At 41.2% G+C, this 15,934-nt stretch overlaps 1 protein-coding gene across 1 annotated transcript in view; it reads left to right on the top strand.

Moving 5' to 3' along the window:
• The window catches only part of LOC124606029 (vacuolar protein sorting-associated protein 13B), a 219,251-nt gene that overhangs the window by 90,590 nt on the left and 112,727 nt on the right, over window positions 1–15,934 (top strand). Inside the window, exons 11-12 of the mRNA XM_047137992.1 lie at window positions 11,401–11,518; window positions 12,083–12,225. Of these exons, the coding sequence (XP_046993948.1) occupies window positions 11,401–11,518; window positions 12,083–12,225 (261 nt within the window). The remainder of the gene's footprint in view (window positions 1–11,400; window positions 11,519–12,082; window positions 12,226–15,934) is intronic.

Below are 15,934 nucleotides of genomic sequence, written 5' to 3' on the forward strand. Positions count from 1 at the left end.
ATGTACAGGCCCAAAGACATCTAATATCCATTGATTACTTCACTCCCAGAAAGATCCAAGTTATATTTTATGTACAGTAGTTATTAATCTCTAGTTAACAAATTAACAGTAGCATAAAAGCATACACAGCGGTGATAAACTATGCCTGCTTTATGGATGACAACCAGAATGGTGGCTCACTGGTGGGAGTGGTGGTGATTTGGTTTTTGAGGCCATCAGACTTTCTCTTAAGATCATGTGGAGGCCAAATGGGATGGAGTAGGCTTGAGAGAAGAGATACTGATGGTAAAAAAAGAATGTTTTATTTTTGTATGTGTAGGTGTTGTTTAAGGACTGAAGCAGGAAATTTGGGTAAAGGAAATCATCTAGGCTGTCAAAATTCTTCTTTATTACTTTTCATAAATACGGCCAGCCAGTTTCAGGCCACAGAGATATTTTCTGGGGTCTTTTCCAGAACAAGTATGTAACAAAATGTGAATATCATGTTTAACAGCATGTGAGCTATTCAAATGTGTTGAAATTATGGTCACAGTCAATCCGGTCTAATAGATTATGCCATTACAGATTCCAACAGGTCAACATAATGTGGCATATGTAAACCTTCATGCAACTATTAGCAAGGAAAAACTATGTCAAATTCAAAACGTAATTGCTGTTAATTCACAAACAAAGCTGAAAAATTTCCTCTGAGCTGCAGCTGTCTGGCTGTTTTGAAAGAGTAAAAATGAAGAATTTTTAGCAGCTGCAGTGGTTTTGTTTACCAGTTTGTCCTGTTTCAATCTAGCTGATCATTTTAGTGTTGTGTGTACAGTATACTTAAGTGCATATCTGAGAGTTTGTTCAAACAAGGACGTATACTCCTTGCATAAGTTGTTCATATAATGAAGTTGAATAGCATCTGATATTTAAGTTCATTAAATTGTGAATGTGGAAAACAAAGGATGAAAACCAGTGAGTTTAGCTCAAAAATGTTGCTCACCATTGGGATTTGATGACAAGGGGCATTCTGCTAACACTTCTGTATGCACTGTCAAGGCCACAGTGACTTGCTCTAGCAACAAAAAATCTTATGTGCTGTGATTCAGTAGATTTTTGTGTGTCTGTTTCAGTAGAGTGGACTACGTATAACTGTGTGTCTTCTCATTATTGAATAAGACTTGTGAGTTAAGGAACATTGTGCTCTCATTTAAATATATGGCCAAAAGAGTCAGCCTACAGGAATTGTGAAACGAACCCTATTGTCCAGGACCGCGTGCCACAAAGGGCACAGATTCACCACGAGATGGGGAAACTCACTGGTGTCTATTGCCTATTGAGGCCTAAGCACTGTAGTGTGCGAGTTTGACAGACGAGAACATACGTCATAGGAAAACCCAGTAGAAGGCTTTTGTGGCCAAGGAGACGTAGTGGTGATAATATGGCAGACCTAAGATCGACCATAAAGGGAAACATGTATGAAAACCATTTAATTCTGTAGTAGTGCAGGGAATCAAGCCACAGTAATTTTAATCTGCCATTCTCCATAAATTTTCATGGTGATCCCACTAAAACTTGAATACTGATCACATCTATAATAGTTTAGGGTTTATTGTTAAAGTGAAATTAACAAGTTTTGGTCGATCTTAACAATCAACATTTCATATAGGAGCGCGTCATTAAAATGACAAACATTGTAAATATCAACTCTGTAACTTTATTTGTTTAAAAGATACAGTAAATTTAAATTATCAGTATTTTCGGTTAAGTATCAGATCATCATTTCCTCCACACAAAAGACATTGAACGATGACAGCATGACTCCTTATTGAATCATTAGGTAATAGAATATTTGTTGTAAAGTTTAGTGCATAATAGTTACTTTTGTTCTTTATTTATTTATCATAATGCACATTGATGCAAGGCTACTGGCCGTGACATTCAAAGCTAAGAAGAAAATTGTTTTGGTTTTATGTAAAAGAATCTAATGTTTATTATGTAATGGATATTATTGTTACTTTATTAAGAGCATGAAAGTGATCAAGCTTTGATTATTTAAATACCTTAAAATGTAAAGTAACATAGAATAAGCTGTTGCCAATCAGATGGATGGCTTCAGGAAAGGGAACTGTGATAGTCAGTTGAGCGAAGATGTTCAGCGTGCAGGAAATGTGGTTGGAGATGGGCAGAGGGCAGGTCTGGTCGAGTCACCAAAGGGGACAGTTCGGATGGAGACGTGAAAACGGACCATTCAGCTGGAGACACCAAAGGGTACAGTGCTGGTGGAGAAGCAAAAGCAGATGGCCAGTCTTTAGGTAGCTAGGAAGTGAAACAACTTGGAAAATTTCACATTTTGTGGTATCGCAGGACGTAGTCTCTGAGCGGTGAGCAGCTGCGTGCCTGGTGTGAACTTTTAACTTTTCACGTGGTTAACTAGGTGAAGTATTAGACTTGTAATTCACTGAGATTGTGAATGATTGAACTGTATCAAATGGATATGCGCTCAAGTGTAATATTAATTCTAAATACGACCGTTTTTGCTATTAGTTTGCTTTCTGAATAACCATTATTCTAACCAAATTACAACTGTGTGGCCTATATCATTTATGGGTCATTAATTTAGTTCCAGATATTATTATTACTGTTATTATACGTAATATTAATTTTGTATTTTGCAAACTTGCCATCAGCCAGACAATTTAACCAAAGGGTCACAAGTGTGTAATTTAGGGCGTGTAATGCAACACGTGCATTTCAACCCCTAAATGAGTTTGAGCCAAGGTGTTTCGACGAAGAGGAACCGCATCTGAGCCCAAACATCTTTGTGATGTTAGCTCACAGACTGATGTGCCTGTGTCAATTTGAAATCACAAAGAAGTGCCATGTTTATTGTATGTGAGCAACAGCTTTTCTGGCATGGCTGTTTCTGGGCTGAGAGTGGGCATAATGTTTACATGATGCACAGGGGTTGGACAAAAATATGGAAACAATGTGATAAGTGCATGCTTGAACATAAATAAAGATTCTAGACAACAGTGCATGTTGTGTTTGACCACGAACAGTACTTGTCAGTGTCCTTAGTATGTTACAAGTATTAGACATGGTGAGAACAGTGTTCTGTGTAGTTGTGAGTCCATTATGTTGGATCTAAGTGAAGCCAGACATGGACAAATTGTTGGAGCTCGTATGCTGGATGACTCCAAAACCAGGAGGCCAAAGTGTTCGGTGTTTCAAGAGGCACCATAGTGAAGATTTGTACCATATACAAGGAAAGTGAAAAAACATCATCCGCTGAGTCACAATGCAGACAAAAGGGTGCATTTGAGTGGTCATAACTGACTGCTATTGAAGAGGACTGTGATGAAAAATAGGGGATGACAGCTGTAAAAGTCACTGCAGAACTGAATGTTACACTCTCCAACCCTTTCGGGAGTGAAACAACATGAAGCGAGTTCTGAAGCACAGAGTTGCAGGGCAAGCTGGGATTCCAAAACCACTCACCAGTGATGGAAATGCCCATAATAGGAAAATGTAGTGCTGAAGCCATAATACCTGGGCTGTGGAGTAGTGCAAGAAAGTAATTTGTTTGGGTGGGTCTTGTTTCACACTGTTTCCAAATTTTTGCTGAGTTTCTGTCCCAAGAGCATAAAAAAGGGGTGTGGGAGGAGTTTGGTGGTATTCCATGGGTCCTATGGTTACTCTGCCAGGTCGTGTTACTACCAAGGATTATGTGACCATTTTGGCTGGCCAGATGCATACCATGGTACTGTCTTTGTACTCTAAATGCTTTTGCTGTGTTCCAAAACAACAGGGCCCCTGTTCACACAGCTCGCATTGTCCAGGACTGGTTTTGTGAGCATGAAGAGGAATTGTTGCATCTCTTCTGGCTACCACAATCACCAGATCTCAAAATTACTGAGCATCTATGGTCTACTTTGGAGAGCAGGCTGTGTGATCGCTACCCACCTCTATCATAATTTCCTGATATTGCCACTGTTTTGTAGAAAGAATGGTATGAGATTCCCTTGAAAACCATACAGGACTTGTATTTGTCCATTTCAAGATGACTGGAAGCTATTCTGAATGGCAAAGGTTTTTTTTAAACTTGGTAAGGTCTTATGCTTTTAGTGTTTACATATTTTTGTTCAACCCCATAGACAATGTGGCGGAGCAACTGGTGAATGCAATAGCTGATCATAACAAACAACTGTGAGGCGATTCCACTTGTAGCACTGTGTGCACTCTGCATGATGGTGGGAGCAGTTATATCTCATATGTTTGTGGAAGCAATCCAGGCATGCCTGTATAGATTTGATTTTTCAGTGATAAAAGTTGAGGATGCTGTCAGCATTGAGGATAGGCAGAGGGTAGCAGTAATGAAAAATGGTAATGTTTTCACTGAAGATTGGTGGCATGATTGATTGTCACATGTTATCTCTTATTAAGTAGAGAAATTATACAATGATGATGTGCAACAGAAATCTATAGCACTATTCTTTTTGTGCTACTGCAATACATCACATTCTTTTGCAGTTTCAATTTCCTCATTTGAGGCTGTTTCAGAGCTTGCGTACAAATCTTCTGTTCAGGGGCAAAACCAACTATAACATCACTTTTTAACAGTTCAGCTTTAGGTTCATTTGCAATTTGCTCTTTCACAGTGAAATCAACAACAGCCCCTTTGACCTTCAAGATCTGCTGCCAAACACTGTAAGATTATCTCACTTTCTGCATTGTAAAAACTGTGAATGAGTGCTTGCTATATGAGTCTGTTTTGTAAAATTACTAGACACCATATTACAAATTGCAGAATATGACAGACTACTGGGGTCACAGACTACTGGGGTCTGCTAGTGGATATAAATTATGAAGAAGCTCAAATAGTTAGTACTAGTGGACAAGAGAAGTGCACATCGCCTGTGTTGATATGTGAAATTGCATGCCAGAAAATTTAGTCGTAAACAACTGTGATAGATTTCTCATTTTTTATTTTCCTCGCTGAAAGACAGGAATGCAGGAGCAATGCTGAGCTTGATTTTAAATGCTTGCCCTGTGATTGCTAACATTGCTGTTGAAGCAATGCCAATTACTGCTGCAGCAGTGTCACCAATTGTAACTGAATTTGCTGCTCTGCTAGTTTCTGCTGTATTTGTCATTGCACTTCCAGCATCTCATTAATGATTGTAATAGTGCTGTCCAACTGTTCCGTAAGATACCTAAATTCAGGAAAGTTCCCATCTCAGCTTTGGTGTTGATCTGTACACAGGCTTCATTAATGCCAAAGAATTGCAACACAAATGTGCTACTTACAAGCAAGCTTGACAACCAGAGTTGTCAACAGCGCAACTGTCTGTCTGCTTGCAAGACTGAGAAAATTAATGAGAATGAAGCAAAAGGTTATCATTGTATTAAATCCAGTCAGAAATCCAAATATCACCAGAAATCAAGCAGCAGATGAGTGTATAGATTTTAGTCCAGCAAGCTGTCTAACCAACTAAATGGCAAGAAAACTTCTCTGATCAGTGGCATGTACCAATGGCTAGATTTAGGTGATGTAGTAGTTGTGCCACCAGTGAGAGGAATGTGAGGCTACACATCTAGAAAACACTGTGTCACTGTTAGCAATGGAACAGGCAATACATAAATAAAACAAAAGGTGTGGAGTTGTTAATATCAAACTTCATGCAAACCAAATGAGTGCAAACAACAGGATTCAGTGATGCAAGTTACTAAAAACATACACTTTCGACTAAGGGAAACATGTTATGAAGTTTAATGGATCTACTTTATTATTGTTCCTCACTGCAGAATGTGTCTACATATGGAGAATATCAGTGCAAGTGTACATTTTAGATTACTTTATTCCAACTGTGAAGTATAGTGAAGTTTTGCAATTGTTTGGGTAATCTCATCATGGTTTTCTTGGAGTGGCATGGTCTCACTGAAAGAGTAAGTAAATGTAGTAACACGGTTCACGTTTGGGCACCCACCCTCCGACCCCTCGGGCGCCGGCTTCCCCACTGCCGGCACCCGTGTTGGTTTCTCAGGGCACGCTACCGCCCCTCCCCCCTGTGACTCCGCTGCACTGTGGTGGTTCTCAGCCTTGGCATAGCGTAGACCAGGAACTGTCTCCTAGGCCTGCCCGATGTGAACTGACTGGGCCTGGCCCGTGCTGCCTGAGTTGTTGTTATTGTTCTGCCGGCAGAGGTTGCGGCCAAATTCTCGCGTGCCCTCTGGTGGACGGAACTCTATTTGCGGCAACTACTGTCCGTGATGCGCCATGCTGAGTGCGCCTCCTGCGATCTTTCTGGTGGCTACTGCACTGCTCCTCCTTCAGGGGGTGAAGCCACTGTGATCCACTGCATCGGAAGGTGGAGTGTCGTGCAGGAGTCCATCGGAAAGCCGGGGCCAAATAACGATATTAACGGCTTATGGTCAGTGATTAACTGAAACTTTGTGCCATACAAGAAAGGGTGAAACTTGGTAACAGTGTAGACAATGGCCAAAGCCTCTTTTTCCACCTGGGAGTAATGGGCCTGCGCGGGACTAAGAGTTTTAGACGCAAACGCCAGTGGCTGCTCGGAACCATCCGCGTTGCGACGGGCCAGGACCACTCCCACCCCATAGTGCGAAGCATCTGTAGCCAGGACCAACGGCTTATGGGAGTCAAAAGTAACCAAACAAGGCACTGATGTGAGGAGGCCCTTCAATGAGGTGAAATCTCGATCGCATGCAGGTGACCAATCAAAAGGAACACCCTTGCGCAGAAGGCAGTACAGGGGGCGGGCTATGGTGGAAGCCCTGGGAATGAAGCGGTGGTAATAGGCGATCTTGCCTAAAAAAAAGCTTACAACTCCTTCAGCGAAGTGGGCCGCGGAAGGTCGACGCTACCTTGGACCAAACTTCCTAGCGGCTGGACACCATGCTGAGAGATGGTGTAGCCCACATACTCAATGGACGGTTGGAAGAAATTTGACTTAACGCAGGTTGCAACGCAAGCCCACAGACCTGAATTTGAGAAAGAGGGTGCGAAGGTTGTTCAAGTGTTCCTTCATGCTGCGGCCTGTGCCAATTATGTCGTCCAGGTAATTAATACAATGAGGGATTGTCGACGTGACATGCTCAAGATAATGCTGGAATATCGCCGGGGCACTGGATATTCCGAAGGCCAACCACAGGTATTGGTAAAGGCCAAACGGGGTGTTGATGACCGCCAGCTGTTTGGAGTCCTCATCAAGTGGTATCTGATGATAAGCCTCCGAAAGATCGATTTTCGAAAAATATTGGCCTCCCGCCACGGCGGAGAACAATTCATCAGCACAAGGCAAAGGATAGGTGTCAACCACCAATTGGGAATTAATGGTGGCCTTGAAATCGCCACAAAGACGTAATTTTCCCAAGGGTTTCCTGACAATAACGAGGGGCAAAGCCCACTCACTAGAAGAAATGGGAAGAATGACCCCGAGGGCTGTCAGCCGGTCTAGCTCTTCTTTTACCTGAGGGCGGAGAGCCAAGGGGATCTGCCTCGCGCATAGAAAACGCGGGCGAGCCGACGCCTTCAACTTTAAGTGAGCATCAAAGTCTGAAACATGCCCCAGGCCCTCCTCAAAGATATCCGGAAAGTCAGAGATCAAAGATTCCAATGATTGATAGGGAACATCTTCGGAGACCAACTGTATGGTGTCAGCGATAGAAAAACCGAAAGCTTGAAAGGCATCCAAGCCAAAAAGGTTAGCGGAGCTCACATCACTGACAACAATAAAAGTAATAGGCCAAGTGACTGATTTGTAAGTCAAGTCGGTAGTGAATTGACCCAGTAGGGGAATTAACTGTTTACCATAACCGCGTAGACGCCAGTAAACTGGTGCCAATGGGGGCGACCCAAGGTCGGAGTAAGTTTGTGCATTCAACAAAGAAACTGCCGCGCCTGTATCTACTTGCAGTTGTAATCGGCACGACCGAACCGACACCTCGATAAAGAGTTTGTGTGCCGATGCGTCGGGAGCCTGGCCCGATGAAACTTCCTCAATGTCAACGTCCATATCCTAAGCACCTGCTTCCTTCGATTCTTTTGAGGCTGAGCGACAAACTTTAGCAATGTGTCCTTTTTTATTACATTTGCGACAAACGGCCCAACGCTGGGGGCACTTTGACCGATCGTGATGGATATAGCACGACACACAGGACGGTAACAGGGGCCGGCGGCCAAAACTCTGTTTACGTGCTGTGCGGGAGCGGCCGTAATGGCCGGATTGTACCGCTCGCACGTCATCCACCCCAGACGCAGTGGACGTGGCTGCGCTACCCTGAACTGCCGTGACGTCGCACCACGCTTCCAACTGTTGACCTGTGGTGTGAGAGACTTCATATGATTGAGCAATGGACAGGGCTTCCTCAAGGGAAGGGTCCTCTAACTGCAGAGCCCGTTGCCGGGCCTCCCTATCAGGGGCCGAACGAACAATGACGTCTCGCACCATAACGTGGGCATGCGACTCTCGCGACTGCTCCATGACAAAATGACACTTGCGACTAAGACCGTGCAGGGTAGCGGCCCACGCCTGGTAAGACTGATGGGGCTGCTTCTTGCATTGATAGAACTCGACCCTAGCTGCCACAACATGCATGCAGCGGTGATAATATGAAGACAGCAATGAACAAAATGCGTCAAAAGACAAGGATGAGGGTTCCTGCAATGGTACTAGCTGCCGCAAAACTTGATACAGTGAGGGAGATATCCAAGAGAAGAAAAGACCACATGAAACGCCTGGAAATGCTGCCGAAGGCGATGTTCATTTGCGTCCCAATCCTCCGCCGTCTCGTCATATGGGGGAAAGGGAAGAGGGAACGGCGCTGGAGCAGACTGCGTGGAGAGCAACACCAGAAGCACTTGTTTCATGGTTGCCATGAGCTCCGTCTACTGCTCAACCAAAACCCGCACTAAATCCTCCATGCCGTGGATCAGCCACGAAACCAGAACAACGACGCAACATGCGAAAGAACGACCCTACTCGTTGCCAATTGTGTAGTAACACGGTTCACGTTTTACATCGCACTTTACATAGCGTAGACCAGGAACTGTCTCCTAGGCCTGCCCGATGTGATCTGACTGGGCCCGGCCCATGCTGCCTGAGTTGTTATTGTTCTGCCGGCAGAGGTCGCGGCCAAATTCTCGCGTGCCCTCTGGTGGATGGAACTCTACTTGCGGCAACTACCGTCCATGACGCACTGTGCCGATGTGTGCCTCCCACGCTCTTTCTGGTGGCTACTGCAGTAAATTAAACTATTTTATGTTGATATATTTATTTAGTAACACAGACATTTTTCACAGTATTGAGTTGAAAGACCCCAGAGAAAATTGCCACCACTTGCATGAAATTTCAAAGATTTGTTTGGTAAGTATGTCAATGTGGAGCCACCTCCGGTAACTCAGTAATTGTCAAACAATTTTCAACAGCTCACATTGACAATCCCTTCACTGCATATCATAAAAGGGTTGCATTGTGATTGACAATTATATTCAAATCTTATCATCTACTTAGAATGTTATTTTAGATCTTGGTGGTCTGATTTTGCGTTACCATTGAAATACTTATATCTCTCTAATTGCCTTCAGTTAATGGAGCATCTGTGGCACTAGCATTGTTTGCATCATAAGACACTTGCAATAAAAGTTTTATGCTTTATATTTGTGAACACAACATTGTATTACAAATGTGTAACTAAGGCTCTGTAAAATAACTTGTGATAAATGAAATTTTCACTCTACAGCGGATTGTGTGCTGAAACTTCCTGGCAGATTAAAACTGTGTGCCAGACCGAGACTTGAACTCGAGACCTTTGCCTTGGTTTGGAAGGTAGGAGACGAGGTACTGGTGGAATTAAAGCTGTGAGGATAGGACGTGAGTCGTGCTTGGGTAGCTCAGTCGGTAGAGAACTTGCCTGCGGAAGGCAAAGGTCCCGAGTTCGAGTCTCGGTCCAGCACACAGTTTTAATCTGCCAGGAAGTTTCAACTTGTGATAAACGTGGCCAAATATGGATAGAAAATGGAAAATAAATTACTAATCATAGTTATTTGTAACACAGTTGAAGCGGAACTAAATGGATAGTAAATCATTACCAAAATAATTACAGAATGGAAATACTAGCAGTGGCAGAATATGTTATATCTGTTACAAGCTTCATGGTACTTCTGGGAATACCATAGGGTTACTCAGACTGACGTGATGACTGGGTGTTGTGTGATGTCCTTAGGTTAGTTAGGTTTAAGTAGTTCTAAGTTCTAGGGGACTGATGACCATAGCTGTTAAGTCCCACAGTGCTCAGAGCCATTTGAACCATTTACTCAGACTGAAATCATCACAGATTCACGCAAACTGGGAACACAATAAAAATATATGTTGTACCATAAAACATTGTGTATTGTAGCCTCATTTGGTTCGGTCATACATTGCTGCATACAAAATGTAGCTAACATAATGAATTTTTCTTTAAACTTGGAAGGAGATCTACATCTGTCACCCATCTTGAGAAAATAGATTGTTGTGTCCTGAACTCACTTTCTTTTGCATTTGCAAATGAGATAGTGAAAGTGAACTGTTCATAATATCCCTTCTGTCTCGTAAACAATTTGAAATACTGAAATGAGATTTTGGCAAATGACAGCACACGAAGAGGAGAGTATTTTGTCTGTGGTTAGCATGCAGGACTTCCTTATGAACACAATATTTGAGTAACTACAGATTTTTTCAATGGGATTACAATTTTTTAAGGGCCATTGATGACTGGCGAAATGTGAGTAATTGTAGGTTTACAACAGTATAAGTGAAGAAATTACACATATTTTTTGTGAGTCAGAGCTTTTCATATACCATTCACTGGACTTGTCTTCAGTTGTATTATAATGTACTGTTCAAGGATTCTATTACAGTTGCAATTGCATTAGCATGTTAGTGAGGTGAAGTTGTGTAAACTCTGCTGTGGTTTGGCAAAAAAAAAGCTAACTTTAGCATGGCCACTAGGGAATTGTATGCATTATTCACAACTCGATACTGATGATGTCTCTCTGAAAGGAAAAAAAGGTGTGCAGGCCAGCCCAAATTAAATTGCTGCTTCTCATACAATTTCAGCTTAATCCTATGTCCTATTGCGCTTTTAATAATAAATGGTTAACTTGTCAAATTACTGGTTGTCACTGCCATTGTCCAATCCCCTAACAGGCCCACTTTGCAGCTATGGGCTAAGGTATTTTGTGTGCACTCTACCATAATTGCCCCATAATAGCTGTTCTGCGCTTCTGTTTGGCACAGCTTTACATCCCATGAGGTGCATTATTCTCACCTATTGTTGAAAGTTAAATACTTCTGTTTTTAATGTTCAGAATGTGTTAATCGGTTTATAATGTGATGTTAACTTTTCATTTTACAGAAGCTTTACTTTTGGAGAAGACTCCTGCCTTAGCGTTTGATTACCTGTACATGTTAGAACTTCCTGATGACTTCAATTCAGAGCGTCTCTCGGAACTAGGCAGCGATTTGGAATACAGGTACCTCCTATTAATTATACTAATTATATTTGAAAATATATTGGTTCCTATTGAATAATATATGCCAGTAATGTTTTTACATATGTGCAAATATGTAATTAAACACAATTTTTCTCTGTCTTAAAATATTGTAAGTTTGTTTACTTGACTGCGCTATGACATATGTGTGATATAATATTGTAAGTTTGTTTACTTGACTGCGCTAAGACATACGTGGAACTTGCTGATGCATCCACAGTAGTAAGGACCACTATAAAATATGTTTCATACCTAAGTTTCTTTCCCTGCACCCCAAAAAGTAATACTTCCATTGGCCTCTCCTGCTTGTTGTTCGATTGTACTACTCATGGCATTTGTCTAATATTTTAACGGTTTCTTTGTGTTAAGCATGTAAATGAAAACCTAAACTAGATTCTCATTTTTTAAATGTAGGTGAGCTTACACTGTTCCATTAAAATAAATAAATAAATATAGTATTTTTATTTTGCACATTGTTACTACAATTTTGGAAAAAGGTAAAATGTGATATTATGAAGTTAATTTGTTATATGTTCTGCTCACCAGTAATCTTCCAGAACGAGCTCTTTGTCGTGTTGTTGTGGGGCCTATGTTACTGCGGTTATCTTCTGGACTCTTTCATCGTCTGCAAGCAGTTCAGGGTGCTGCTTTGCTTTATGATTACTGTCCATACTCGGTACCGAAACCAGGTAAGTGTCTTTTGTGACTGCAGTCACATTCACATAAATAATCACATTTTAATAGTACTATGAGATTTTTCATTGAATAAGGGGAAAAAAGGGTCAAGATAGGGTAACAGCATATAAATCTGAGAAGTGGGTGGGGAAAGGAGGAGAAGGGGGGTGGGTGTGGGGGTGGGGGTGGGAAGAGTCACTTTCCCCCTTTTGAAATCTGTTGCCAGATATTTCATTCATTACAGTATTCACACACATTTGTAGAAATGAGTGATTATGATTGCACTAAGCTGCAGATATAGCATTACTGAGTGCAACAGGAAATTTTGTGGCTTTTGGCGATCACCATGTAACTTAAGTTTGTTTGGTTTTGTGTGGCTGATGATGGAGAATTGTGCATTTTCTTTGGTGTGACAACAGTTTTGGTGCTATTCTGCAATAGAACCACATGTGGTGATATAGTCAAAATAGAGTCTTGTGCATCCCTTCTTGAGCTGCAGAAAGAAACCATTCCAACACAAGAGCATGTCAATTCCTGCACCTGCTCCCAACTCAAAATCGACGTGGTTGCAGTATACCAGCCCAAATTTCCACAAGGACGCTTCATCCTTCTGTTGCATACTTTAGTCACAACAATAGTTTACCATTTGTCTGTGGCCAAACAAGACCTGTGATGGCTTGATGAGACCACATTCAGTGTTACAGTCACTTACTCTGAAGAACACAGCATTTCTATACCATAACTTTGCGTATATGTGTGTCATATATGTAACCAAATGCATCAGTCAGAAAGAGACGATACTGTATCATTTTATGCTCTAGACGAGAGGGAAAAAGTGCGAAATTTCGAGTCAAAAGATCTCCTCTCCAGAAGTAGGGGCCTTCTCAAATTCCTGGGGATAGTGCAATGTACAGTCGTGGAGTTACAAATTCCAGTTGCCATTTCTGCAGAATACTGCGTCCAACTGGTGATACAAGGTCCATCTTAATTCAGTCCTAGTATGTTAAAGAATCAGCTGTATTGGCTAATTTGATGTTATTTTGGAATGTTTGTTAAACTTCAGTTATGACAGTCAGCTTTAAGAAATAGATGGCATGAAAACAGCACACTAAATCCATTAACATTACCAGATGTGAAGTTTTGTAAGCAAACAAAGCATTATAGATGGAATCAAAGTTGAATAAATGTTTTTAAAGTTTATTTTCTGTTTAAATTAAACAATGGCATTTTTTCTGATCATTTTATTAATAACCATCAGGATTTCATCAACTTAAGTAAATTCTTTTCATTTTTACTTTGGTTTTTCAGATTGTTAACTTTAGCCCTTACATGGTTGGTGTATGAACAAAAATATTTCTGTGAATGTTTTCAAGCTTTGTTTCTTAACTTATTAGATACATTGGATGTAATAATTGGGATGTAATTCCAGATTGTTGAATCGAAAAAGTGGCATCTGTATTCATACTAACAATAAAAAGCATGTTTGTAGCATATACTAATGAGAGTATGCTTACCTTTTAAGTATCAAGGTTGATGTTTCAGTAGTAGAGGTGGCTAATAAAGACATCAAACACCTACAAAAAGATAACACAGTCGTAAGTTTATTTACACTATATAGAGTTAATAAATGACACCTACATAACTTTGAAGTGCTATTGGTTCTTCTGTGATGCTGAGTTGTGTACAAAGAGAATAAAGTTCTTGATTGTAAAAGTAGTCTCAAATTCCAATTCACTTCAATATTCCCTGAATATCAGTAATGTTTAGACATTGATGTAATGTCTTCTCTGTAGTTTTCCATACATAAGTCTATAGATGCAATGAATCTGGCATGAAGCTCTGAATGTGGGTGCTTAAAAGGATGCACTGGCCAGTCACAGTAGTGGGGTCATGTTGATTTAACGTCCTCTGGCATTGTGTATGCTAAGCACCACCCCTTGGAGAACAGCAAGTGCTGGAAAAGTGAGCTCGCCCAGTGGTACACTAATGGGAGATCCAAAAGTGATGTCTCTCATGTACTCTGTGAATGCGGTTAACAAAGATGCAATTCATACTGCATTACTCATTCCCAAGATTGCGTGCTATAGTCAACTTGCGGAGACTGTCTGTTTGCATTTCTTTTGCATGCACCCTTGCTGTGAGTGGCATTTATGGCAGTGGCAACATTCCACATGGTGGAGAAGGCATTACATAATATTTCACACAAGACTGCAGAAGGTTTGAACTGGTCAAGGAAGTGGCTGTGCGCATCACACTGTGTTTATGCAGTTCTTTGTGACTGCAGCATTCCCGAGCCATGCAAAACTGGGTCCACTGCAAGGTGTATACAGTCAGCATTGCAATAAGAGGCATATTAAAGTCAAATTAAGTGAAGCTATAAACTTCCTGCACTTTAGTAACTTTAAGAACATTGTTGAGACCAGGGCACTGATGCTTTAGAATCTCTACCTGTATTCTGTTATCAGCAAGGTTTTTAATAATGGCATCACAAAGCATTTCATCTTGAAATGAGGCTCTGCAAGAGCAGTTATTTACAGTTCCTAGTCATGCCCTTGAGTTCAGCAATCTGCCCTTGACACATACAAAACAATTTGAAACAAGTGGCATTTACATGGATCCGACTTTGAAGTAATCGTCTAGTGCTTGATCAATGTCTTCATATGATAGGTTTTAGGGCTCTAATTGAGGGAACAACTTGCAATGCAATCAGAAAATATGCACTACTACTCATGAAAAAAGAAAGAGCACCGTGATTCATCTTATATTTTTTATGCCTGAAAATGCTACTGTAGCTGCAGCTGATCCACTTTTTCAGTCCCCTTGTTGGGCATCAGATGAACGGGAGGGTGGAGGGGACAGCACCTGTCCTCATAACATTCTGTGCTTCAGTCATTGTTGTTTGATGGGTTTGGTGTGCATCCATCAATCTGTCAATAACTGCTAGTAATGAGCTGATTTGTTGGATATGAAACTGAATATGTGCAGTTGAAGGATTGCTCTCTAGAAGTTGCCATTGCATACACAAAGACACTTCACATATTTGTGCGTTCCATACAAAAATTAAGAAATTAGTTATGAATGATGATCACCTACCAGACTTATCAGTTGATGTCTAATGTGTTGATAGTGGAGATGGTCAATAAAAACAGTCAGACATGTACAAAAAGATAACACATTAATAAGTTTACTTACAGTATGTATGCTTAATAATTGAGATGTACATAACTCAGAAGTGCTGCAGGTTCTCCTGTGGTACTGAGTTACATACAAAGAGAATAAAGTTCTTTATTGTAACAAATAGTCTTGAATACTGATCCACTTTGACACTCTCTGAATATTAGTAATGTTTAGTAGCATCGTGCTACATTGATGTAATGTTCTCATTGTAGTCTTCCATACTAATGTTGATAAGTCTATAGCTACGCTGAATATGGGGCAAAGCTCTGAGTGTGGCTGCTTAAAAGAAGGTGCCAGCCTAAAGTCGCAATCTATGAGGTCAGGTTAATCTAGTATCCTCTTATGGTGTCTACACGTTGTACCACCCCCTAGGAGAACAGCGAGTGCTGGAAGAGTGAACTTGCCTAGCAGCACTCTGGCAGAAGATTTGTAAGTGCCATCTCTAGCATAGCTGTGAGCAGTGCGTCGGGTGCAGTAGACTAAGATGCCATCAATACCACAAAAGTATCATAATGCACAAAATACTAAGCTGAAACTGTCAATTAT

This window comes from Schistocerca americana, chromosome 3 (assembly GCF_021461395.2).
Source record: "Schistocerca americana isolate TAMUIC-IGC-003095 chromosome 3, iqSchAmer2.1, whole genome shotgun sequence".
Taxonomy (NCBI): domain Eukaryota; kingdom Metazoa; phylum Arthropoda; class Insecta; order Orthoptera; family Acrididae; genus Schistocerca; species Schistocerca americana.